The 26,803-nt window shown below is 50.1% G+C and overlaps 1 protein-coding gene across 1 annotated transcript; it reads left to right on the top strand.

Moving 5' to 3' along the window:
• On the top strand, nucleotides 1–26,803 carry LOC105182095 (Glutamate receptor IB). Its single transcript, XM_025302566.1, has 16 exons — nucleotides 1–124; nucleotides 1,226–1,346; nucleotides 5,350–5,514; nucleotides 7,238–7,453; nucleotides 9,323–9,430; nucleotides 9,598–9,711; nucleotides 9,805–9,925; nucleotides 10,735–10,829; nucleotides 11,654–11,877; nucleotides 13,227–13,439; nucleotides 18,147–18,345; nucleotides 18,566–18,810; nucleotides 20,967–21,213; nucleotides 22,899–22,973; nucleotides 24,113–24,167; nucleotides 26,628–26,803. The coding sequence occupies exons 1-15, from the start codon at nucleotides 78–80 to the stop codon at nucleotides 24,131–24,133; spliced, it is 2,211 nt and encodes a 736-aa protein (XP_025158351.1). The 5' UTR covers nucleotides 1–77; the 3' UTR covers nucleotides 24,134–24,167; nucleotides 26,628–26,803.

A 26,803-nucleotide genomic window follows, 5' to 3' on the forward strand; every position in this document is an offset into this window, starting at 1 on the left:
GGCTGCAGCAGATTTATCAGGGGCTGAAGCCAGGCAACGAGTCCTTTCAAGTCGAAACCGTCAAGAGAATACAGAACATGTCAGAGGCGATCGATTTTCTGCGCAGCCTGGAGGAACTTAACCGGTGAGTCTTTCCGTCGAAACATATAACACACATAAAAGTGCGGCGCCTCTTTCGCTAAGAATATTGCGCGGCCGCGCCTGCCGCCGTTCCCAGCTACGAATACTGTTTTCTTTTTTCTGCCTCCTTCCTTCTCCTCCGCCCCCCCCCTCGCCCCGTTCTCCTTTTACGGTTATATGCAGTACGCGCGCCAAGTAGAGCACACACTTCGCTCGTAGATATTACGAGAGAAAAATAAGTTTCATCGGGCAACTTCACAAAATCCGTCATTATTTTCGTGAATTTACGAGCAACGCGTATCCGACGCATAAATACGAGAGCGTACCGAACGCGCCGGCGGCGGCGAACCGCCTCGCGGAGAGGATGTTATTCCGCGCGTATGTGCCCCGCGTAAGGATTGTGGCAGTAAGAAGAAAAAAAGAAATATGTATCGCTCGATATAGAAATTCACGTGATTAGATTACACGCGACGCGACGCTTCCCGAGTTTGCTCCGTGTGTCTCCCTGCGGTGCAATCAGAAAAGAAGAGAACGGTAACGGAGCAATCTTGTAGCTCCGCGCGCGCGGGACGACGCTATATGGCGCGACTATTATTTCCCTGCGAATACAGCGCGCCGGGCGTGTGACGGATAAGGTTGGTCGCGATACGACTGGCGAGCTCACGCTACAATTCACCGGCGACTACGCATTTGCGCGATGCAAGTAATCAACAACAGCGAGTAATCGCCATCGCGGCGGTTTGAATTGGCCGAGCGAGGGTGCTGCTGGTGGTAGGAGTAATAGTAGTAGCTGCGATGATGCCGATGCTGGTAGTTAGCGAAAACAACAGCGTTATTGCAAATTGCCATACAATATCCAATTATTACAAACGAAATGAGCATGGAAACTCCGCGGCGCATCGATCAAACGCGACAAAGCCGCGCGCTAGCCGCGGTCGTGCGCTAGCCGGACTTATGTCACTCACTCACTCACTCTCTCTCTCTCTCTCTCTCTCTCTCTCTCTCTCTCTCTCTCTCGCTCTCGCTCTCTCATCCAATGGAAAATTTCAATGACATCGCCGACGCGCTGGCGACTGATGCCGAAAATGTCGACCGATTGTTTCAGATGGAGCAACAAATACGTCGTGCTCGACTGCCCCACGGACATGGCGAAGGATATCGTCGTGAGCCACGTGAGAGACGTGGCTCTGGGAAAGAGGACGTATCATTATCTGCTGAGTGGCTTGGTAAGTAAGTCAATCGAAGCGGCAGCCTCTGTCTGTCTGCAAATCGTGCAATGAAACAGTGGAATTTCATTCCCGACCCGCCCGCGTCCTCTCCGTATTTATTCCCTTCCGCGAAGCGCGAACGACTCTCTCATCCTTATCTACCATCCTCCCGCCGCGCGCAGATCGGCGGCAGATGGAGAAATGCATATTGGATCGACGCGCATAGTTCCTCCGAGTAGTTTTCACGCCTCGCTAATTTCCTCGATCGCTCATTGTCAAATATCGCTTCTGTCCCGCTACGTTGTTAATTCTCCAAGTCGCAGCAATCGAATTTTTCCAACCGACGGCGGCTGTTCGCTCCGAGTATCTTCTTCGAGCGTCGCTTCGATACGTCTCGCGTAAGGATGTACGGGGTGTCCCATTTTAAAGGACCCACTCAAATATCTCAGAAACACTGCGTTAAATCGAAAAATGCTTAGGACAAAGGGGGATGTAAGACAGCGATAGCATTTTGTTTATAAATGGCTCCACTTTCGAGATATTCACTGATCATCAATTTTCTTAAACGGAAATCCCAATTTTTTATTATATCATCTTTGTCTATCAATTAATTTGAACAACTTTTGTTTGAAACATTTTTTTATTTGCTTAATATATTTTGAGATATTTAAGGAAAACTTGGTAACTTTTCCAACATTTACCTTACGATATCTCGCTAACTATTCGTCGAAAGAAAAAATAGTATTGGACATTTTTACTTTATTTACCATCAAGAATATACTACTATAAATGTGCCCTAACTTTTATTAATTTAATAATTTTGAAATTTCCAAAGGTCGATAAGTTAACAAAAGTTAGGGCACTATTATAGAATTATATTCTTGATAGTAAATAAAGTAAAAAGGTTTAATATTATTATTTTTTCTTTCGGCGAATAGTTAGTGAGATATCGTAAATGTTGGAGAAGTTGCCAAGTTTTCCTTAAATATCTCAAAATATATTAAGCAAATAAGAAAATTCTTTCAGACAAAAGTTGTTCAAATTAATTAGTGATAGAAAATTAATTGGTAGAAAAAGGTGATATAATAAAAAATTGGGATTTCCATTTAAGAAATGGAAATTGGTGATCAGTGAATATCTCGAAAGTGGAGCCGTCTATAATCAAAATGCCATCGCTGTCTTACGTCTCCCTTCAAGCCAAACAACTTTTGTCTTGAGCATTTTTCGATTTAACGCATTGTTTCTGAGATACTTGAGTGGGTGCTTTAAAATGGGACACCCTGTATAACACGTAGCACGCGTAACATTACAACGCTAATTACTCTCGCCGAGTCGTGTGAAACTTCCGCGATTCAATCGCACCGCTCGCTTCAAATCGCGAAACGAAATATTATAGTTGCACCGTGCAACGTTAAAATTATCGTCTTCGATTCAAAGATGGCGGCGAATTCTTGCAAAAGGAAAAAAGGAAAAAATGCAACAAGGACAGCGGACAGTTTATAAAGCAAAAGTTTCGTGTCGATGTAAAGCGGAACGAGCTACCATCGCGCGAAAAATCCAATTTCCTACGCTTTAATCGAAACTCGATGACCTCCAGCGGCGCGGAGTCTCTTCAGCCGTAAAGATTCGACATGCAAAACAACCGCGCGGCTTCTCGCTTTACTCGCCGTTTTAGCGGGATGACGGATTAATTTGCGGCATGGCGATGAAATTTTCGAAACAACCGAGTACCTCGGCTCGAGCTGACACAGACGCTCAACAGGGGCCACGAACGGGGCAAGGAGGGGCGAGATCCTCGCCGGTGATGTCTCCGGCGGTACTTTAGAATTTAGAGGACGGTTTGCTTGTGTTTGGCGGCTTCCAAGGAGTCGCAAGGAGAGCAGGCGACATTACACCCCGAGCAGCGAGCGGCGAAGATAGTTTTGTACATACCTGCATGTACATCTACCTCCGTCTCTACGAGGCACGCCATTGTCATTTATCGCGTCGTTCTCGAAACGGTTGCTTACCGCGCGCCGCGCGCCGAGGCGTAGACGTGTCGATTCGCACATTTCCCCCGCTTTCCTCGCCATTCTCATCTCGTCGTGTTCCACTCGCCTCACCCTTCGTGTCTCCCCCGTCCCCTCCCCTGTCCTGACCGCGTCCATCGACTCGAAGGACAATCGCCGATGTCTAACTAGCCTCCCCCTTCAGAGATAATCGTCCTCTCTCTTGACACGTGATTCCCCCATTGACGCGCGTATCCTCACAAAACTCGCTCGTGCTTCTAAACTCGTGCGCCTCTGGAAGCCGGACAGATAAAACAGAAGAGAAGTTGTACTTTCAGAGCAAATCGGACGGAATCGGGACTCGGAAATTTTCTACGTTTGCTAATTAAGCTCTCGCTAATTAATTACGTAATTAAAAGATAAATATCTCTCGGATCGCGAAGTCTTACAGCATTTGCTCTCTGAAGGTGCTTCAGTCCCGTCGCTCGATAAATAAACATGCCTCCCATCGGATCTTAAAAATGTTGCTCTCGCGCGTTTGTACCTCTCGCCCGACCGCCGCGACTCTCGCTGCTTTACATTGCAATTTCTGCCGATGATCGTTGGAGCTGATACTCTGGCTCATTCAGCCACCGACTATGCTACTTCAGCGCTATCTTCCCCTCCTCTTTCCCTCTTCCCTCTTTTTAAAGCTCGATCTGTTTTTTTTTAAAGGGTTAATAATTGTCGAGCACCGCGGCCGCGGTGTTGGATATTACAAAACTTTATCTACTGCCTGGCCGCAAATGCAAAAGTTCAAAAGTCAACGTCGCCGTGGCGCCGCACGCGGCGATGCCGGGAGCCGACAAATTAAACTGCTAACGCGCCGAACTCGTTCGCGACGAAGTTAAACACGCATACAACATTAACGACGGTCGTGTATTATCTCTGGCCGGTTGATGGATGATGATAGACGGCCGCGCGCACTCGTGACGGTGGTGGCGGTGCTGGTTGTTGCAGCAAAGTAACGGGCAGGATCGGCGGCAGGATAGCTGCGAGGGTCTAATAATAACAGCCGTAATCAGATATCGGACACCGTTAGTCCAATTTCGGGCGGAAATCGTTGCCACTTGTTCGGCTGTCTTCGGAAGCTTTTCCTCTCGCAGCACTTTCCGCGCCGCGGCTACGCGTACTCCCCCCCTCCCCCTCCCCACCTCCCTCCTGTTCTCCATACTTCGCTCGTTAGTTTAACGATCGCGAAAGTAAGTAATCGCGATTTTAATTGGACTTATCGCTTTCACGAGCGCAATACTCGCTTACAACCTCCTCGGCAGCTTGCGCGCGCCAAGACATATCAATTTCTCTCCCGAGCCTTATGCACCCCTCCCCCCCCCCACCCTCGCCCTCGCTCCGCCTTCGTGTAGTCGGCAGGGAAGAGGCTGGCGCGCGCGTTAACACCAACGGTGCGAGCTTTTCGCCGGTTTCGAGATCCCGGCGCGCATAATACGCCAGATAACAACGCGATATCGGCGTAAAACTGAAACGCGCGCTGCATTCGAGCTCGAGTAATCAAATACGAGCGGGTTCTCAAGTTGAAATCGAGACCGTCAGTCCTATTACCCTTTTTCATAAGGGTACAAAGGAAACGCGCGCGCGGTAATAACGCGCGCCCGTAATAATATTACGGCGACTCTCGAGTCGGCCGAGAGCGCCCTCGAGTCGACTTTAAACGCGACGGCAGATCAAGGAGCGCTCTCTCTCTCTCTCTCTCTCTCTCCCTCCCTCCCTCTCTCTCTCTCTCTCTCATTCTCTCCCTCTTGCTCTCCGTCGAGCGACACAGAGAACGCGCGACAGCTTCTCACGAAACTGTAGACTCTTCGCATTTAAGACTCGCCCCGTGTCTTCGGAAGTAGCCGAAAGTAGAAAATGACTCTCTCAAAGCGAGAAAACTCGGTCGCGCGTGCCGAGGAGAGAGAGAGAGAGAGAGAGAGAGAACGGCCGCGCTCGCTCGCGTTAGCGAGCGTCTCAATCCGCGTGTGTTTCGCTGTAATCAGATAATGGACGACCGATGGGAGAGCGAGGTGATCGAGTACGGCGCCATCAACATCACCGGCTTTCGTATCGTGGACGCCACTCGACCTCACGTCAAGGATTTCCTGGCCGGCTGGCATCGCCTGGATCCCACCACGTCTCAAGGCGCCGGTCGTGAATCCATTTCCGTACGTACATACATACATACATACATACATACATACATACATACATACATATACATATATGTACGCGCATACATACGCATACGCACGCGTGCATGCATGCAAACGTACGTATGCGCGTACACGTCGTCTCTCTCGTCACTACGGCGACACTCTGCAGCGAGACTTCATCCTCTCCTATCTTTTTCTCGCGCGCGCGACGATGGCCTCTCGCCACTTGCACGGTGTCGCGCTCAGGGAGAAAACTACCCCTCCGCGCGCGCGAGACTCTCCGAGCAGCCGTCGAGCGCACCGATTCCTTCCCGATGGACCGAATACTTTCTCGGGTTTCCCCGTTGTCCTCCTGTCTTGCTATTCGCCGCCGCCGCCGTCGACGACGACGACGACGACAACGGTGGTAGGAAAGTTTGGCGCGAGGAACGAGAATCAAACAAGGATCGTCGCGGGTGTCGGTCCGTTCGCGAGTCGCACGGCCCGCTCTCTCCAGCTCGCACTCTTTCTCTCTCTCTCTCTCTCTCTCTCTCTCTCTCTCTCTCTCTCTGTGTGTGTGTGTGCACGGTGGCTTGAGACTAAACTTGTTAAACTGCACCCGTATGTAGAAACTTGGACTTTCCAGCGCGTTTATAAAGCGCCGCTCGTTCGACCGTGCCTGCGCGCCCGCGCGCGGACCTGTTTCACGTTCCTCTTAATGAGTCTTCCCTCTGACGGCGCGTTAACAATTTTCTTCTCGCGCTCTCTCTCCCTCTTGCGCGCGGACTTGACAAAAACTAACTGACGTTTAACGACGCGCGGCGCGACCGTGTCGTTTCGCCGGACTCTTTTTCGTCCGATGATCGCTGATAAATTGACGCTCAAATTAGGCATCGGTTGAGATGGATCGACGCGCGTGTCGCGCGAGGGGGGATCAACCGGGCTAATTGAAAGAGGCTGAAAGAATCTCACGTGGCGACGCGAGTCCTCCAGTCGTCGCGGTAAGGTGAGTCGCGCTTGTAACGGAGCGCGACGTTTATCGCGTGAAATTTCCGCGAGGATTTATTTGTTCGCCTATCGTGTTTCGTCGAAACACGAAATTGGAACATGTGCGAAACGAACGGACGGAATCGTCGGTATTATACGCTCATCCGCAACCGCGGATTTCCACGGAGAGTTAAGAAACACACTCGGCGGTTTCGCGTGATTTTCGCCGTGCGACAGCGAGCAACGGCGAACTATAATCCCCAAAATGGATACACCGTTAACGGGGTAAGGTTGGGCGGAATGCTATCTATGGATCTGAAAGCCCGGAAACAGGCCGCATGCGATCTAATGCAACGATTATCGTGCCCGATCGTTATACTCAGTGAGCAGCAAGCGCGGTTTTCCAACATTGGCGAAGTGCCCGAGGCGCTCTTGTCTTCGCGAATTTACGTATGTCCCTACGTGACGGCGAGCCCCTTTCTCGATCTTGCCAACCGCTCGATCTCACTTCGGAGAACACTCGCGAGACGAGGAAATCTTCGAGAGAGGAGAAACGAACGCCGAAGAGAAAACTCGCTATCGAAAATGTTCACTCTCTTTTCTCGTGTAAATCGACGGATCGGCAGGAGAGTGAGAGTGGAAAGAAGCTTACGGCTCTTGCCCTTCCTTCCTCCCTCTCTCCCTCCCTCCCTCCCGATCGGTCTCGTTTATCGAGATCGACGCTTACGCGAGATCGAGAGTGCGCCAACTAACTCGCTGTCGAAATTAGGCACAAGCCGCTCTGATGTACGACGCCGTGTTCGTCCTCGTCGAAGCCTTTAACAAGTTTCTGAGAAAAAGGACCGATAAGAATAACACGAGGCGAATAGCGACGCCCGGCAGCAGCCAGCCTACAAACGGGACGAGATCTCTGGACTGCAACAACAACCGCGGCTGGGTGACTCCGTGGGAGTACGGCGACAAAATCTCGAGGCTCTTGAGAAAGGTAAATGAATCTCATCAGCGCGGCTAAATGCGGCTAGCGCGCATATTATAATTCCATAATTATTGCGGATCAAGCTCGGTTGTATAGGTATCAATCGCCGCCTCGTCGTGCGTAATCCTACGCATAAATTACTATACGCGCCGCGCCGTTCAGTCATTACGGAGCGCGTGATTAAATTAAACAAATACGACAATCAACGGCAACAGCGGCGCGCGGGGTTCGCATTCTTCCGAATCGCCTGTGCGTATTGTTGCGTAACGCAATGTCGCACGCACGTGCGCTACGCACATGCGGATCTCGATATTCCGATATACGCGGCGCGCGCGATAACGATAATGCCGCGCGCGGCCACCTTATTTTCGGGCGAGAGCGCGCTCGATTTATCTTCGAATTCTCGAGACGCGATCCAAAGGACGGCGGGGTGCCCGCGATGTGTTGCGAAATACCATCGCGACCGAAATTGCCACGGACCCTTCTCGACGTATCTCTGCTCCTGACAGTAATTGGCGGTTATTCCGACTCTGGCGGCATTCCTGCGTTCGCGTCAAATAGTCCTCCGCCGTTCCGTCCCTTACGCATACGTTGCCGTTACACTCTTCCGTCTTATATATCGCCCGATCTTTTTGCATTTTACCCCGGCAATTTGTCATGTCACGGCTAAATCCGCGCCGGCGACGACAAAGTAGTTCGGCGGAAGAAAGCCCAAGATCAACGCGATTTTCGCGACGAATTCCGCGAGGACGGCGACACCGCGACTCGCCTCGAGCACACAGCATCGCCTTCTCCTCGCTCCGACTTTAATTTCGCGCGTCCCAACATCTCGCGATTCGCGATTCCAACATCTCGCTATCGTCAATTGGTCACGATGTTATTGGATACTGGCGATAACGCATAAACGCGCACTTGTGCCCATCCCGACTAGAAATTTATCCCATGGTCCTGATCAGGTTAACCTCATCCAGGTCCCAATAAGATAATATTATCCTAGTCCTAGTAAGTCATGTAACGCAGCGTGGATATCAGGACCTTAGTAAGGATTCATAGTCTGGTCCTTATTGAATTACCTTATGGGATCTTTATTACGTACGTTTCTTTTTTCAAATTATGGCTCCCGATTACTCGCCACGGCTATATTGGATGACGACATTAGAAATAAGAAATGACACGCTGAGAATTCTTTCATGTCATTTCCAAATAAAAAGATATTTGCACGAAATAATATTTTAGATCGCTTGAGTGTGCATACTTGTAAAATGTTTCGGAAAAAGAAACATAAAGTGAATATCATAAGATCATTAAGTATCACAAGGTGACAAAAGACATAAAGTAGTGTTAAGGAGAAAAGTTGCATGTCACGTTAATTTTACAGCTATTTATTGACTGCTAAAAAAAGGATAATTTCTACAGCATTTTACAAATATATTCAAGTGATGTGAAGTGTTTTCTTCAAATGCAAACATCTTTATATTTGGAAACGACACTCAAAAATTCTTTTGTTAAGACTTGATAATGCAAATCGTATTAGGTACAATGAATAAGATCCCGACAAGGACCTGATATTATATCATACACTAGGTTGGTACATTAAGTAAGGTCCTAATGTGGACCCAAACATTATAATTCTATAAAGGTCTTCCTTATTCATTTGTCGTTAGGACATTATAAGGACTGATTTACTTAGGATTACTTTTCATCCACTCTATTAGGTCCTTATCAATGTTAGATTGAATGAACCTGATCAAAATTTCTAGTCGGGATATTCCGAAGGCTGCGCGTAATTGACATTTCCATAATATTTCGATGTTATAACGCGATAACAAGGCAGCTGCGATCAGCAGCTGCACGCAATTAAAATTTACCTCGTCGCAGGTGGAGATCGAAGGGCTAACGGGAGAGATACGGTTCAACGACGACGGCCGTCGACAGAATTACACGCTTCACGTCGTCGAGATGACCGTCAACAGCGCCATGGTAAAAGTGAGTCTTTGTAACAAACTCGCGGACAAACGCGCACACATGCGTAGGAAAGCTGTTTCCTTTCGTGTCTGAGAGAGTGACGTATGTATGTTGTTCGTGAAAATTCGCGCGATCTTCGTTCTCCGAAATTTACGTCGAGCAGGTTGCATCGTGATCGGTCATTGCAGGTTGCCGAATGGACCGACGAGGGTGGCTTTCAAGCGATCGCCGCAAAATACGTGCGACTTCGTCCGCACACAGAGATCGAGAAGAATAAAACGTACATCGTCACTACGATATTGGTGAGCGAGCGATCGAGCGAGCTGAATGTTTTCGACCGAGCCGCGCGTCTCTCCGTGCAGCAGCATTGACTTTGTGACTTTTTCCTCGCACAGGAGGACCCATACATCATGAGGAAAATGTCGGACACGGGTGAAATATTAGTCGGGAACGATAGTTACGAAGGCTACTGCAAGGACCTGGCTGAGCTCATCGCCAAAAAGTTGGGCATATCGTGTAAGTCTGCGACGAAAGAGAAACCGAAAGAAAGAGAGAGAGAGAGAGAGAGAGGAAAGATGAACGAAAGCTGTTTCTTTTGCGCAAATTACATCTGCGATCGTGAAAGTTGCAAGTTGCTAAAGCTCGAACAAAATATTGTCACCCATCCTGAATTGGAGTTTTAGCATCACGGTGAATTCTTAACAAATCCATAGGAAATATATGCGCGCAAATATACGCGCACTACCTAACCCCTCTTTGAAAAACGATCGTAATTGCGTTCGCTCAATATTTGACGACGGCGATTAAAATATATTCATGTTGCATTACATCATTTGGTCATTGAATTATATCACTTGAATAAGTAAACAAATTGTCTCGCATTATCCCGTTATCCGGCGCGAGCAATTTCAATCGCCGTCGCACGAAATGTTAAACAATTCAATTCACGCCGGACGTGGATTATCTCCGCTGGGGCCGCGCGATCGCGTTGGATTCCCCGCGGTTCTGAAATGAACGATAAGAAGAAAGAGACTTTGTCTCGCGACTTCTCCTGCGCCGCTCGCGCGTACGCGCTCCCGCGCGCGCACAATCTCTGATTATCAATGCAAACTGCCGCCGGCTGACTCGCGCGGCAGCAATTGTACAAGCAAGAATCACTTTTATCGCGAGGCGAAATTTGCCGAAGTCAGCCCCACCCTTGACAACTTAAAAGACCTAACGAAGCCTCTTTCGTGCGCGCGCGCGCGGGATCGATAATGGAAAAAGTTCCGCGGAAGAAATGCTGTTTCGTGCGCCCCGTAAAGTACTTTCTTACGAATTTTCAGACGAGCTGCGGATCGTGAAGGACGGAAAATACGGCACAGAGAACCCGGATGTGCCGGGCGGTTGGGACGGCATGGTCGGGGAGCTTATCAGAAAGGTAAGTTCCGGTAATTTCGTTGTATACGCTACATCCGCGGGGGTGCGCGGCGGAGGGCGCGCTTTTTTTCCCCATCTCGAGGCCGGTCCCGGAAGTTTGCGCGAAAAAGACGCCGCGAGTAATTGGACTCAGTTTCGCGCAAGAGGGGACTAACTATTGATCGCCGGCGCGACGGGCCGTACTCGAAACGGGCTACGAAGGAGCTGTTTTATCTTCCGGCAGCAGGTTCGAATGCGCCCCACTAGATGCCCGGAGCTTGCAAGCTCCGCCGTCAATTGCCAGCCGATTTTAAGCTCCATCTGGAGGGAGCTTAGGATAAGCCGAAGGCACAACCGAGCTTTCCGTAACATCCGATGTAGGTACATCCGTTCACGTCGTCTCCGAGACGTCGGGGATAAAAATCGAGCGGGTGACGAAGTCGATGAGTCCACCGTAAACGCTTCAGATTATGCCGATGTCATGTCGTCTTTCGTTTCGAGTTCGCTCGCTCGCTCGCTCGCTCGCTAGAGTCTGGATTACGCGACAAAAAGCACGATTCTCGTGCAACAATCGAGAGGTACAACTGCATCTGCGTGGTGAACTTGAAGCCACTATTTTATGTAGTAGATTTGGGTAGCTGCGATCAACTGTGCGCTTTTACCTTCTCGATACTTCAACGATTCAACCCCCCCCCCCCCACGCATTTCGTTTTATCGCCGGGCGTAACATGTTTTTAACTCAACGTCAATTTTGGAAATTATCCAATCTAAGCGGTAAGCGTTACGCCCGCGGTTACATTTTTTCACGCGACCCGACGATTCACGCTGACCGTTACTTCTTCGCAGGAGGCCGACATTGCGATCGCTCCCATCACCATCACCTCCGAGCGAGAGCGCGTGATCGACTTTAGCAAGCCGTTCATGTCTCTCGGCATCAGCATCATGATAAAAAAGCCCATCAAACAAAAGCCCGGGGTCTTCAGCTTCCTGAATCCGCTGAGCAAGGAGATCTGGGTGTGCGTTATTTTCGCCTACATCGCAGTTTCCATCGTCCTGTTTATTGTCTCGAGGTAAGGAACTTTTCTTTTTTTCTTCTCGCGGGATCTACGCGATGTGCTTTTACGAAGAACACGCGAGAAAGCGCAGAATGCCTCGTTGCAATAACGCAAGCCAATCGCCAAACGGCGAGACCGTCATCGCTCATTCCCGCCGTGGCAAAAAAGAAAAAAAAAAAAAAAAAAAAAATAAAAGAAAAAAAGACACAAGTCGACGATTACGGCCGCACCAGACGTTCATTACGGACGAACAAGATCAGCCCCGACGCGTCTCGGTTAGGTTTCCGCAACGAAACGATAAACCGCTGGCTTCGTTCACAACGCGAGACTCGAGGAATTGGCCTTGCTCGCGCGGCGCTTTTACTCCGTCTCTCCGCAGGCCTTGCGCCCACCTTGCGTCGCAATAGTGTGTCAAGGCGCGACGATTACAGACGCGTTTATCGCGATACGGGCAGCAAATTATACCGCCGGCACGCCGCGCTTTTTCTCCATTTTCTCCGTCCCGTCCTGCGCGAGCGAGCGCCCGCGCATATACGCGTTTCTTATCACGCGCTAGCGCGATCAAACGCAGCGTTTCGTCGATAAACCACGATCGCTGCGGCGATATTAAAGCACCACGTCACGAAGATAAACGGCCGCGGTTCCACCTTGTCAATTAACGCCGCTCCGACGAGCAAGCAAGCCGAGAGTAATTGACGTGTACACCGTTCGAGTTATCCCGAGAGAGGCGAGCGCGTTCGCCTTCGGCGTTCGGCCGCGGATTCTCCACGCGCTCTAACGAGAACGTAATGAACGTTGCGAAGGCACGAAAACTCTTCGAGTGCTCCTTTAATCAACGCGAGACTCTTTCGACACCGCGCGCGCGGTGACTCGAGATTTTCTGCTCGGTGCGATTAAGCCAAGGGCGCACGAAGCGGAAAGCACACACGGGCTCGACTTTCTTTGCACAACTAATAAATATCACCGCCAACCATACACCAAGGTGTCGCGCCGCTTTCGCGAGAAACGCCGAGTCTCAGCCCCGAAATATACGCGGCGTTTGACGTCGCCATCGCGCGGCTTGGAGGCAGTTCTCGCCACTTACCGGCATCGGCAAGGCAGTCCGTCGCGTGCTGCCGCTGCGTCAAACAATGTATTTACTCTCACGCGAACATGCAATCTCGCCGCATTCACAGGAAGGCAGCGACATTATTCTTCAAGTAATGTCGGCGACTGTTTTTCGATGACCGTGCGGTGTGGACACGACAAACCGCGTCAAACATCTCGTTGAGAGCCTCGTCGAAGTGTGTCTCGCGTCCTTCCACGTCCCTCGACAAGCAATATCGTCGTTAACGGTCGACCGATCGCTCTGACTGATAATATAGATTCTCGCCGTACGAGTGGAGGGTCTTGACCATCAGCGGTAGCACAGATTCGGCCATTAGCGGACGCAACGAGCCCAGTTTGCAGCATCCTCACACACCGCAAGGTTCGCCCCACGTGCCAACTTCCAGCATGGCCAACGATTTCAGCATCGTAAACAGCCTCTGGTTCGCCCTGGCGGCGTTTATGCAACAGGGCTGCGATATCTCGCCCAGGTAAACACAGGCGTGCGCGTTATTAATTTCCGCTGGCAATTACCGTGCCGGAGCGGGAAGACGCGCGCGCGCGCGCGCGCGTCCACTCGACGTTTAATTTCTTCTAATCGCCGGATCCAACGTCGCCTCTCATTCACGCCGCGAGTCTCGAGTGCTCATCCCCCCTGTCTTTCTCTTCCCCTTCATCATCACCGGTCGCGGATTGCGGCAAACTGACGCGACGGTTGCTCCGCGCTTCTGAAATTCGCGCAATAAACGAGCGGACGCAATCTCGCGCGGCTCGCGTGTGCGGCAGCGCGATATCGCGTTCAAACACCGGTGTTCCTCGCCAACGTTCCTTCTCGCAGCTCCTCCCCTATTCCAGGTTTATTTCGAGACAAAACTCCCCTCCTTCAATTAATCTCGCCCACTCCGGCGGGAATTTCACGCAAAAATCCAACATTACCGGAAACATTCAAACGCGACTCAGACGAGAATGACCGCTTCGTTGACCGTGTCGTTGAGGAAAATTCCGCGCAATTATGAAGGACCTCGACGCTTATAAATCGTCTCACCGCCACCAGCGAGGCGGGGGTGGCCGGGGGTGTAAGCGGACGTCGCGCCATGTGTGTCGCGCAGTTTCGCGATTAACCGGCGTTCGGCCGGGCTCAGATATTTATCTCGGAGGGTAGCTCACACCGATGCGACTTTGCGAGAGAGGAGAGCGAGAGCGAGAGCGAGAGAGAGAGAGGAGAGAGGCAGATCGACGCGCGCAGCAAGTGGCAGGCAGTGCCGCGTTCTTCTCGGGGCTAATTATAGTCGCCCACTCCAGTCCCCCTCCATTTCCGTTTCCGCGGTATAAGCGCAGGTAAGTACATAAAGGCACAAGGAGAATAGCTCGCTTTACGGGGGACAGGTCGAGCGTGCAGCCCGGTAATAGGATGAATCGGCTAAGATTCTAAGAGTCCCTCCTCCCCCTCCCCTCCGTCGACGTTTCAAATCCCTCGCGTAAATTGTCGGGGCGTCGGTCGCCCTTGGCGCGCTCGTGCGTGTCACTCGAAAAGCTCCCTCTGCGCTTTTCGGCGGGCACGTCCGACCGCGTCAGGCCGACAGAGAGCTCGATCTTGAAGAACGACCTCCCTTTTTCTCTCCCTCTGCCCCTCTCGCCCGTGATTCGCAGATCGATTACCCCGTACCGCGCATTACGAGCGGCGCATCTAAAGAAGCCGATTTCTCACGGTCGCCACGGAGGATGTATCGTTAAATTGAGATTAGGTTTCTACGGAACAGCCCGTGCGTGCGCGGGACGGCGCGTGTATCACGAGTGAGGAATCTCCCGCGGGCCGCGAGCCGCGTTAAGATTGTATCACACTAGCGATCGCGGCTGCGGCTAAATACTGTTAACATACTGTCACACGTACAATCCCAGAGAGATGGGGTTTACATTCTACGAGATCTACCAAATAACAGTCTATCTCCGTATTAAATTGTTTTGACATTTAAAAAGAAATATGTAACACATAAAACAACACTAGATATAACCTTATTTGATTAATGATCACCGACTTCTACATACTACGAGGGCAGTCTGAAAAGTTCTCGGCCTACCAACGAGAGAAAATTCTTTTTGCCGTGAATTATGTTTCAATTTTCAATATAATCTCCTGAAACTTCAATACATTTATTCCAACGTTTTTTCCAATAATTCAATACCATCATTAAAGTGTGATTCCGGGAGGTTCTTTTCGCTCTGGTGGCCAGTGGTGGATCCAAGTTTCATCAACAGTTACGAAACGACGCTTGAAATCCATTTTATTTTGCTTAAAACGATCCAAACACGCTTGAGAAATACGCATTCGAATTTCGCGTCTTTGGTCAATTGTTTGGTCAAAGCAAATGCGGCACCCATCTTGCACAAAGCTTTTTCAACTGTGGTGCTACTACTCGAGTGATTTGACAGACCGAATAAAATCTTACATGGGTTTTTATATATCAGAGATGCCACTTTCCAATACGATTATAGTTTGACAGTTTCTAATGCCATGTATGTTACGTGTCAGGTCGAGAACTTTTCAGACTGCCTACGTATTAAGTAAATGTGATTATGACGAGCGCGTGATGATTATATGGAGTTCTGTGATTAGTCATGACTCGAAAAATCGACAGCCGTCCAAACGACAGTCGTGAGTCGCAGCCGCGAGTCGCTACTTTCTGACTGGTCGAGAAAGAATCGCAATCGCAATCGCAATCGCAGCCGCAGTCGCAGTCGCGAGTCGCTAGTGTGATACACGCGTTACGCCTCGCTTCGAGACGAAAAACGATTGCTAGAAAGGCATAAATCACGCGCGTTATATTCAGTCTCTCCGGGTGTGCTCGCGACCGCGCCAGCCCCGCTCGTACATTATTCCCGCGATAAATGCGCGTTATCGCCATCAGCAGCGTCATTATACTCTCGTTAGTAAACATTTCAATCGCCCTTATCTCGCGGTACTCTCCTTCGCACGTGCGGTCGGCGATCGCTCTCTATTCGTCAAGATCGACCATGTAGCGCGCTTAACGACATAAATATTAGCCCCCGTAACTCGGGCAAGAGCGGATTCATTAGATTCGTGTCGCGCGATAATTACAACCTAAATTAAATCGAACTCGAGCGCGCGCTCGCGCGACTCGCGGAGAGAGATCGCGCCGCCGCCGGCCGCGCCGGGCGGCGGGGCGATAAAAATTCACGGCGCTATCACGTGCGACGTGTAATTTAGATCGGCTTCATAATCGCCGGACAATTATGGCGGTCGCCGTGCGAGGTCGACTCATTTGCACAAAGTGTGCCGCACGTGCAAAAATGCCGAGCGCGACACGTGTAGCATTTGTTTGCACATCTTTCAACGTTTCGCGAGCCATCATTCCGTACTCCGTCTTCTTCTTCTTCTTCTTCTTCTTCTTCTTCTTCTTCTTCTTCTTCTTCTTCTTCTCCTTCTTCGAGCAGCGTCGAATCGCGCGATGACACCGGCGAGTGCCGATTCAACGACTCTGCAATCCTCCCTGACTTTAATTCGTTTTTATTCTCGACTTCACCTCCTCCTCCCCCTTGACTTGATTATTGATGATTTTTATTCAGTTCGCGGGGAGTCGAACGCTCTGCGCGATTCGCGCGTCATTCCCTGAGAACCGCGAAACCGTTATAATAATTTTCTGTGTAAGCAAGTCGCCATTGTCGCGAAGATGTATAGCGCGGCGCCGCGCTTCGAAATGTCCCGTCACGCAGTGTATGATCTTAGAATATAATGCCGCGGCTTGGATAACGATTTTCGAGCAAACATTTCAGGCTGCAGACAAGTGGCGCATCTATAAACAAAGCACAATTTGCTCGCATATTCAAAACATTGTTGCACTGGGTGGGAGCGCCCAGCATGAATAGAATATTCCGCGCGATAGCGCTACATTGTGCTTCAAAGCACACCGCGCAGTAATGCGATAGAATTCAGATGACATCTCGCGTTTCTTCAATGCGCGCGCACACACACACACACCCGTTGGATTCTAGATTATAGCATTCGATGTTTATCGCGATCGCCAGATCGCACAAGACCGTGTGGAAATTCCAATGATTTAATCAATCATCTCTCTCTCTCTCTCTCTCTCTCTCTCTCTCTCTCGGCTGTGATTCACGGATCAATTAGCACAAATCTCCGCGTTACGAGCGACGCGTGTAAACAAGTCAATCTCTTCCACGCATGTCGGAGGATTTATCATTAAATCGAGACAGGGTAGTTTTCCAGAGCAAAGCTGTACGCGAAGGCAAACCGCGCGCGCTCGTATCTGCTCGAGAATCCTCGTGTCGCATTTCATCGTGCATGTCTGTCCTTCGTGCTGAATTTTGAAAATAATCCTCACGATACGCGCGCGGCGAAAAAAGCGACTCGCTTTTTATCGCCAGTTGTTAGTCTCGCTCGATTTATTTATATAAAGATAGAAAAGACACAGCGATTGGCTACATTTTAATTTCCGACCTTCTATTATTCGCTGAAACCCCGCCTCGCGTCACGCCCGAAGCACGCGCCGCGACACGCTAACGCAACGCTAACACAACGGGTTGGGAGACACTGTCCCGCGGAGCCGCATGCATTCCTGCGGAGTCGCAACAAAAGTGATCGTTACGAGTACGCGCGCGTTTTGTCGTTTACGCGGAGCAGACCGCGTGCTCACTCCGAAACTGGGTCTCAATTAATTTACATTTGGCTGTATCCAGTGTGCGCCACCCCATCCTAGTAGCCCCCTTGATTAATGGTTTAAATATTCGCCCGGTGGCGATATGAATTGTAAATTTCGTGGAACCCAGGCGGCCCACCATCTCTGTCCTCCTTCTCTCTCCCTCTCCCTCCCTCTCTCTCTCTGTGCTTTTCCTCCTCTTCTCTTTCGTTCACCCTCCTTTGCCCCCATCTTCTCTCTCTCTCTCTCTCTCTTTCTCTCTCTCTCTCTCTCTCTCTCTCTCTCTTTCCTTCCCTTCATCCCGCCCTTTCCGTCGCCCTCTCGACGCTCATCTTTCGCAAAGCCGACCGGCCACGACGTGAACGCACATAATTAAGCCGGCAGATTGATCGAATTTTCGCGAATGTGTTACGACTTTGATCCCGCAACGGCCATAATCACTCAAAGGATATCCGCGATGCCGTTTGCACACCGTGTGTAAGAATCGTTGTTCCGAGATGATGTCTGCCGAATCATCGACAGGTCCATATCCGGCCGCATCGCCGGCAGCGTCTGGTGGTTCTTCACTCTGATTTTGATATCCTCCTACACCGCCAATCTCGCCGCGTTTCTGACTATCGAGAGGATGGTCACGCCGATCAACTCGCCCGAGGATTTGGCGTCGCAGACGGAGGTACAATACGGCACCCTCGCCCACGGCTCCACCTGGGATTTTTTTCGAGTGAGTACTCGCCAACGATGTTGCCCCCCTCCCACCCTCGGCCTCATTCTCTCGCGCGATCCCGAGTTACGAGCGTCGTTGAATCTCAACGCATTCGACGATGTAGGACCGCTTTTACCTCGCGCCGCTCTCTTTCTCTCTCTCTCTCTCTCTCTCTCTCTCTCTCTCTCTCTCTCTCTCTCTCTCTCTCTCTCTCTCTCTCACTCTCGCCTGTTCGCAGAAATCTCAGATCAGTCTCTACAGCAAGATGTGGGAGTTCATGAACTCGCGGAAGCACGTGTTCGTCAAGTCGTACGAGGAGGGAATACGAAGAGTGCGAACGAGTAAGGGCAAGTACGCGCTTCTGATAGAGAGCCCGACGAACGAGTACATCAACGAGAGAGAGCCCTGCGACACGATGAAGGTCGGCAGGAATCTCGACGCCAAGGGATTTGGCATCGCGACGCCGCTCGGATCACCGCTCAAGTGAGTTCCCGTTGACGATGTGTCGTAATTGAGCTACCACGACTGATGATACCGTATCGACGAGATCTGCGCGCCTCATTCCTTCCGGCCGCTGTTTTTAACGGGCAATAAAGCGAGAGGGATAAAAAGATATTACAGCCGGACGTAATGTCCGTCTTCCGCTTCCGATGATTGTTGCGATCGCGGTCGTGAGATCGACGAGTCACGCTCGTCTCTGTCGCGACTCGATTCAGTCCGATCACAGCTGGACTGCGAGTGATTTTACACCCTTGTGGAGAATCGATCTCCACACCTCGCGAAACGGCAGCGCGCCGCGACGGAAGGGACACTTGATATATTTTCGTTGAACAGAAGAGCAGGTAATTAACGAGGTTTTGTAGTCATCAAGGTAAAACACCGAGATCTCCCGGCGCGGCCCCCCCCCTCCCCGCTCCTCTTTCTCTCTCTCTACTCTTTCGCGCAATCACTTCGTCTTTGTCTCTTTCGAGCCTTTTTGTGGCTTCCGCTTCTCGTCCCGTTGCGCGTTGCGGAGTGTTGTCGCACATCATTACGCGCAATTAGCATGGAAAAACTCTCGCGCCCCCTTTTCCGTGTCATTACCCTTTACAGAATACGTTTACCATCGACCAACGCTATTTCGCGTATCGCGTTTCGACATGGCGTTAACATCCCCGACTCTTTGGCCCGTACAAGCCGGATCTATCTGCTCGCCCTTTCATTTTACGCTCACTAATTCCGCACCCTTTTCGAGTGATTAACTACATGTCAATTTGTTCCAGCCGTGTTAAAAATACACCGTTGTTCCTACGCCGAGATATGTGAAGTTTATTTCGACAATTTGGCGCGATTGCTGATCGCATAATTTATTTTGAATCCCAAAGTCGCGGGACTTTATAAACTCAACTATATGAACTGATATTGATTAATGAACCTCAACTTTCGTTACGACGTATCTTTTGGTAATACATCACATTCTATAGACCGACGGCCTTTTCTATTTCCCACAGAAATCCGCGCGAAATTCAATCGTAATGACTCCCCGGCGTTTTCTCCGTGCGGAAATGTTTGACTTTGATTAAATTTTCGAACACGCCGCTGTAATATGTAGCAAGATAAAATTAATGTATTAAAATTGAAAACGTAATGATGCGCGTGCGACTTTGGAATCGTGGTTTCCGACTCGAAAGCCACCGCGGCCCCGACATTTTCATCTTGGGATTTACGGGTTCTAATTAAGCTCTAAAGCGCGCTATTAAGGCATCGTATGATAATCTCGGAGCGTCGCGCACACAATAGAGCGGGCTGGAAAAAATGTATGAATATAAGCATTTGTCGCCACGTTAATTTCCATAATGTGACGAGCAGGCTTACCGCGGACGCGGGCGCCGGTAAATACGCGCAAATTTGCATGTTATTGATTTTTTTAACCGCGCGACCCTTGACGTTTCGTGCAACATGCTCGCGCGATCTCATCCCTCGCGACTCACACGCTGTCTTCGGATCGTTCAAGCAATACCGCGCGCGCGGCGCGGACCGACGGATAATTGGCGGTGCTATGCAAACAGCAGCTTTATTATATCTACCCACACACGCGCGCGCGCGCGCGCACGCACGCACACCGACGAACAACAGCGCCCACCACACCGCGCGTGGCTTCGTCTCCATCTTTTTTTACCGACGTTCCCCAGCCGACCGCTTGCCGCGCTCCCTCTCTCCTCATCGCAGCCTTTACCGGCAGATTGGAGGGGAAACTTCACTCGGGATATTCCTTGAAGCTTAATTAAAGAAAGTTCCCTCGACTTTTTCAAACACACCTTATTAGGCGCATTGCCGTTATTGTGCCTCGAGAGAGATGCCCCCCCCGATTACCTATTCGCGCCTAATTAGATGGAAGATCTCGAACATGCCTCGTGCTCGGTGATTGAAATACGTGGCGAAATATGAGGAGAGGAGTCGCTTGACGTGAAATTATCGCGAGACATAATATAATTGCGCGATCTCGGCGATTGCATTGTTCTCTCTTCTCCCCCGCTCTCTCTCTCTCTCTCTCTCTCTCTCTCTCTCTTTCTCCGTGCCGTGCATATACGCTGTCGCGTGTACGCTCGCATTGTATTGTATGTACGGCATTTATTTTCAACAATATTTTCGCGAAACAGGGATCCCATAAACCTGGCGGTGCTGTCACTGAAGGAAAACGGAGAATTGGCAAAGTTGGTGGAACGATGGTGGTACGAGAGAACGGAATGTCGGCACGGCGACAAGCAGGACGCCACCCGAAACGAGTTATCGCTGAGCAACGTGGCGGGACTATTTTATATCCTCATCGGTGGCCTTCTCTTGGCACTCGCCGTGGCTCTTTTGGAATTCTGCTACAAGTCGCATACAGAAGCGACCAGAGCGAAGGTAATAATTCATATAGGGTATCTCGCGGCCATTACTACGTGCCCGATTTTTCATATCGGCCCGATACTGCCAGCCGCTACTGACCCAGCATAGATTACGATTAAACGATAACCCGGGCCTGATGCGGGCGATCAATTTTTCGCCGAACATCGGATCTCCAAATTACACGCGGCGCATCATTTCAAAAACGTGACGGATTACCCAAGGATCTTTGCGCGAACAAAATACGAAGCGAAACTTCGTGTCTTATAATGACAAAAAATTCGGATGATTTATATGCCCGCGTTTAGATATTAGTAGATAGTTCCGATATTTTTGTATCACGTAACGATACGTTCAATCACGTCGATTCTCCGGCGAGATACGAGAGCGTCTAAAGAGTTTACAATCTTCTTTTTTTTACGGGCTGCACGTGCGCGTATAATCTCGTTATAATAATCTGCGGGACGAGGAGAGGAGTTCGCGAAGGATCTGTCGCGATTAAGTCGCTCGTTTCTCGCCCTTTTAGCCGATCACGGCGCTCGACTCCTTCATGGCGGCGATAAAAGAGCGGCGTGAACACGTGCGAGAACTTTTAGCGAAGTCGATAAATTTTGTTTCACGTCGCTACGTCGACTCGTTAGCGAGTTTCAGTCGTTTAGAGTCGCGCGGCGTCGACGAGAGCAGTTTTCGGCGAGGCGCCTCGGCTTCGGCCTCGCCGCGCTACGTCTGTCACGTGCTGCACTTGTCTCTGTGACTGAGGCGAATGACCGGCGTGGTGGGGGGACCGCATGGTGCAGCGCGTAGTCATAGCAACGGCGAAGCGGCCATGCTGGAAGGTCGCGTGAATGGGGGAAGGCCGCGTGCCGTCACGTACGACGCGGCGATACAGTGTTACGAGAGAACAACGTTGCGGAATCCGGCTATTGTTTTTCGATCACGCGTCACGCGACCTACCCCACGCCCACGGCAGCGCGCAGCGCTGTCCGATCGAGAGCGCGGATCGATACTACAAAAATCTCTAACTTCACTTCTAGACGTCGTAGCGACTTGGGACGAAGATCGTTGGAAAGGGAAAATTATCGCGCTGCTGGTGAACGTGTAATCGTTCCTCCATGGAAGAAGATCGATTAACGCAGTCGCGTAAACGCGAGAGACATCGATCTTCGTGCTTGCGTTAAAGTGCACACGTTAATCTACGTTAAAGACCGATGAAAAAGCATGGCTCAGATTTTTAATACGAAACGTCAGTCTTGCGTCATCGATGGATGTAAAGTGCGATTTGAAGGAAAAGGAAAGTAACAATAACGGGAAGGAGCTTCCGATACATTTGAGAATTTATCTGCTGGCAAATTTTGAATGTTAATTTGTTTCATCGTGAATTATACGTCCGATGTGCTCGTGCGATACCGCTTACTTTTCTCAAATAAATCAATCGGCTGATTTCGGCGTAAAAAAAGAGGTTTCTCCTAAAATTTCTCAACACTCTTAATGAAGGAGCGTTCAATAATAATGTGATCACAGCTTGAATGTAAAATGTAAGAATGTAAAATTCTCTAACCGTATTATTCGTAAAATCTAATATTCCGTTGAATTTAATACTCGCATTTTTCGAGTACTTGGAATTTTTCGGACGTCTTTATGATTATGAAGGAGAAAAGCTTATGCAGAGGACACTCATGAAATACTATTCGTATCTTCTTTAGATACCTTTGTCGGACGCCATGAAGGCGAAAGCGCGACTCACCATCGGTGCTGGTCGCGATTTCGACAATGGACGGGTAAGTGATGGCAACGAAGAAATTCTTTACCCTTATGTTCGCATATACGCATACTCGCATACGGTATCAGTAGAGATTGTTTGGCAAGAGATGCTCCGACCGAACGTTCCGCCGATCCAAAGAAAAAGAAAAAAAGAAAGAAACTTAACGGAAAAGAAGAAAAGGCAGAAACATGTGTATAATTAGATGCAAAGCGCGACGTCGATTCAATTGCCTTCCTACCGCTCAAACGTCTCACAGTTTATCCGCGCAACAATATATATCTGCGCTCGTCAAATCGCCCGGCACGGGCGAAATGAAGTGCGCAGACTGTATCCACGTTTACTGCCAATATCTATACGGGGGCGAGGGGTAATAAAATTCGCGGTGGTTCGAGCGGCGGACGGCCTGCGCGCGTAGCACATACAGGCCTCCGCCGACTAGTGCATACACCGTTGTCGATTAATTATGTTAATTAGCGCGATAACGTGCGCAGGCTGCCATCCGTTAAATTGCATATCAATTAATTAATTAATTGCCCATTAATCGATCTCTGCCCTTGTCGAATCGCTGCGCTAATTTGACGCGACGCGGCGCGGCGCGGCGCGCGAAACATCGGCGGCGCGTTCTCCGGTCGCGCAATTACTTACTTCGGTCTCGAGCCAAAGGTATCGATGTATCATAAAACATACATTCGCAACAAGAGCATCGTACATTATACATACGCATATATACATGAGACCTATACATTATCCATACATATATATAGATGAACGATATAGAGTACGGCTTGGCATGCAGTTAGCAAGCGTAAACGTTTGACACACTCTCGTTAGTTGCGCCGGACTTCGACCCGGCCACGTTTAACGTCCCAGAGTTTCAGCCCGAGTCTCCAAGAGACCGATCGACCAAGAGGACTAAGACCGATCGATATTTGACATACATATATATCCATATATGTATATTATACCTATACATATGTATGCGTACGTGCGTGCGATGTGCGGCTGGCTGGATGTGTTGCGCTCTCTTCTGTTTCTCTCGTCTCTCTTTTTTTACTCAACGGGGCGGAGGGGGGGAGGGGGACACGCGTGCGGGGGCGGCGACGTGCGGATTTGCTCGTTCGCGCCTTTCGTTCTACTTTGGGTTTTTGTCTCTAGTGGTACGGACTGCAGAGTTAGACGGAGGATGCATGCGCCTTTCCCGGGACCATATGTGAGTACTCTCGCCCTTAATTTTAATCCCACTCTCTCTCTCTCTCTCTCTCTCTCTCTCTCTCTCTCTCTCTCTCTCTCTCTCTTTGCGATACTCGTTTCTCCCGCTTTCCTCCCCGTGTCTCATTCCCCGGCCTCGTCTAACGTTCGCGTTCGCGAGCGACAGTTGCAGCTCTCGACGTCTCTCTCTCTCTCTCTCTCTCTCTCTCTCTCTCTCTCTCTCTCTCTCTCTCTCTCTCTCTCTCCCCCTCTCTCCCTCTCTCCCTCTTTCTCTAGATTTTTACGCGGCGAGCGTGCGTTAGACGGCTCCGCTCGGGGCTCGCATGACTTCTCACTCTTTTTTTCTGTCTTTCGCTTTGTGTGTGTTGGTGGCTTCTGCATGAAATACCGTCGCGCGCGGTCCTAACCGCACCGCGCCACCGAATATCCTGGAATGTTGTCTGTCCCGCAACCAAGGATAAGCCGTTGTCCCATCGTACGGGTATGAATCTCTCCTGGCGCGTCTCTCCAAACTCGCGATAAATTCTCGACAACTATGGCCCAGCAATCGATGCATAGCCGGTGTCTCTGCGAGAGACAAGAGACATCGACATCGACATCGCATTGTTAGCTTTCGACGCGTCTTTCGAATCTGTCTCGGTATGAAGAAGGAAAATAAGAATACATTGCCACGTCGATGTATATGCCTCTGCACGGTGTATCCTTTACGCTCCTCCCAGAGTTGGATAGTATATGTATCTGCACAAGAAGCTGCTTTCCTCTCGAACTTTTCGTCACTTCGCAGCCGTCTCACATTAGACATTGCGACGTTTCACGTCCGATCGCGGCAATCTTCCGCGAGTCGATTCATTAACGCGCGCTCGAGTCGGATCGGCAGTCACATTTGTCTTCGACAACTCGCCGGAGGCAAAATGAAAAAAGTTTCGCGGATATTACACGTCTCGAGGAAGATTGCGGTCAAATCGCCCATGAATCTCTCCACTTTCCGATATGTGAGCGTCGTAATAAATATCTACTACACTACTACTACTACTACTACTACTACTACCATCATAGCGTAGTATTCTGTTTTAGAGATACGATTGTAAAATCTCCGTTTCCACAAGACGCGTCAATCGCGCGACGTCTCTCTCTCTCTCTCTCTCTGTGTGTGTGTGTGTGTGTGTGTGTGTGTGTGCGTGCGTGGGTGTGTGTACTGTCGAACTCGCATTCTCAATCCCGCCACCTCTCCCGCCACCTCACATTCGCCCACTCGATCATTTTCCCCACATCGAGTGCGCGCGATCTTTCTTTCTTTCTGCCTTTAGCGGTTCACTCTTGCGCTGGCGGCTTGGCACGGCTTAAGCAAGTTACGATGTACCGTAAACAAGGTGTGCGCTACGACGCCACGGTAGCCCACTGCATGCCGCTATTCAAGTTCACTATGCAAAGCTTACAGGGCAGCCGGCAGACAAACGCGTGAATTCGAGGTCGCTTCTGTTGACTCTTTGTGTCGGTGTGCATGTGCGCTCGATCGATCGTGTCCGTCCACGGAGCAAGACAAACAAAAATTTGGTCCGTCGCGAACAAGTCCGTCGTGACAATTTACGTTACACGCTCGATCCCTATACGCCTTCGATCCCGGCTCGAAATTATTCGCGGAGAAGGAAAGGAGAAAAGAATCGAAAGGAGCAGCGAGGCGCTTAGACAAGTACAACGGGAAAGTCTCGCGGTTGAATTTCAAGCTTGGTACGAGGCGACGAGCGACGGCGGCGAACGTGGATGAAAAAATTGTGTGTAGCGTATCACGCAACAGTCGGACACGCGGAAAAGTGCGCGAGAAAAGTTGTGCGCCGCGAGATATAGTTTTGAGAGACAAAAGGTGAAGTAACAGGTCTCACTCACACGTTAGAGAAATCACACACCCGTAGTCCCGCAGTCTTCCACACAATTCTGCCAATCAACTACCACTGGAAGAATTCTGTCAATTGTGAAACTCCCACTGTCTCTTGTCGATATCTGTGTCTGAGCTGGTATACCGAATATTGTTCAGTTTCGAGATTATCCGGACGGCTGATCTTTCAAGCCATCTTATCGCTATGCACCGGAATGATTTCTGTATATTTCTGTATATTTGTATATACGGGTCTCAACACCTGAGATAATCTAGCCGCGGCACAACTTACGCCCTGACCTTTGCAAATTTTGAAAAAAAAAAAAAAAAAGAAAAAGAAAAAAATTGTGTAGGTTCGCAATAACCAAATTCAGAGGAAAAGTGCAACGATACGCGAATCGTATCGTATAGAACATAAGTTCGTTCTTCCGCCGCGTCCTTTCCTCGCGCTTCGACCTCGGGAACTCGAGATCCCGCCGACGTCGGTCGTGCGAGAAGCGATAATCGAGAAATTGCCACAATTAGAAGGTTACTAGCCCGAGCGAAGTCGCGACGCGCTGTTGTAATGCAGACCGTTGCAATTTGCAGTACTACACTCCAGCAAACGCGATTGGGAATACCGAGGGCGAGCAGGTACACAGCAATACACATACCCAGGTGTAAACCACTACCTGGAGAGCCCGAGCGACTCGCCCGCCGTTTCGCTGCCCACGCCCCCGCCGCCGCCGCTGGTGGCACCTCCGCCGCCACCCCCGCCGCCCAGG

This window comes from Harpegnathos saltator, unplaced genomic scaffold, assembly GCF_003227715.2.
Source record: "Harpegnathos saltator strain DR-91 unplaced genomic scaffold, Hsal_v8.6 scaffold5, whole genome shotgun sequence".
NCBI lineage: Eukaryota > Metazoa > Arthropoda > Insecta > Hymenoptera > Formicidae > Harpegnathos > Harpegnathos saltator.

Coding starts and splice junctions, on each gene's coding strand:
- LOC105182095 (XM_025302566.1), top strand. CDS start 78: ATGTCAGAGGCGATCGATTTTCTGCGCAGCCTGGAGGAACTTAACCG. Junction 5,515..7,237: donor CCGGTCGTGAATCCATTTCC/GTACGTACATAC, acceptor TGTCGAAATTAG/GCACAAGCCGCTCTGATGTA. Junction 10,830..11,653: donor TCGGGGAGCTTATCAGAAAG/GTAAGTTCCGGT, acceptor ACTTCTTCGCAG/GAGGCCGACATTGCGATCGC.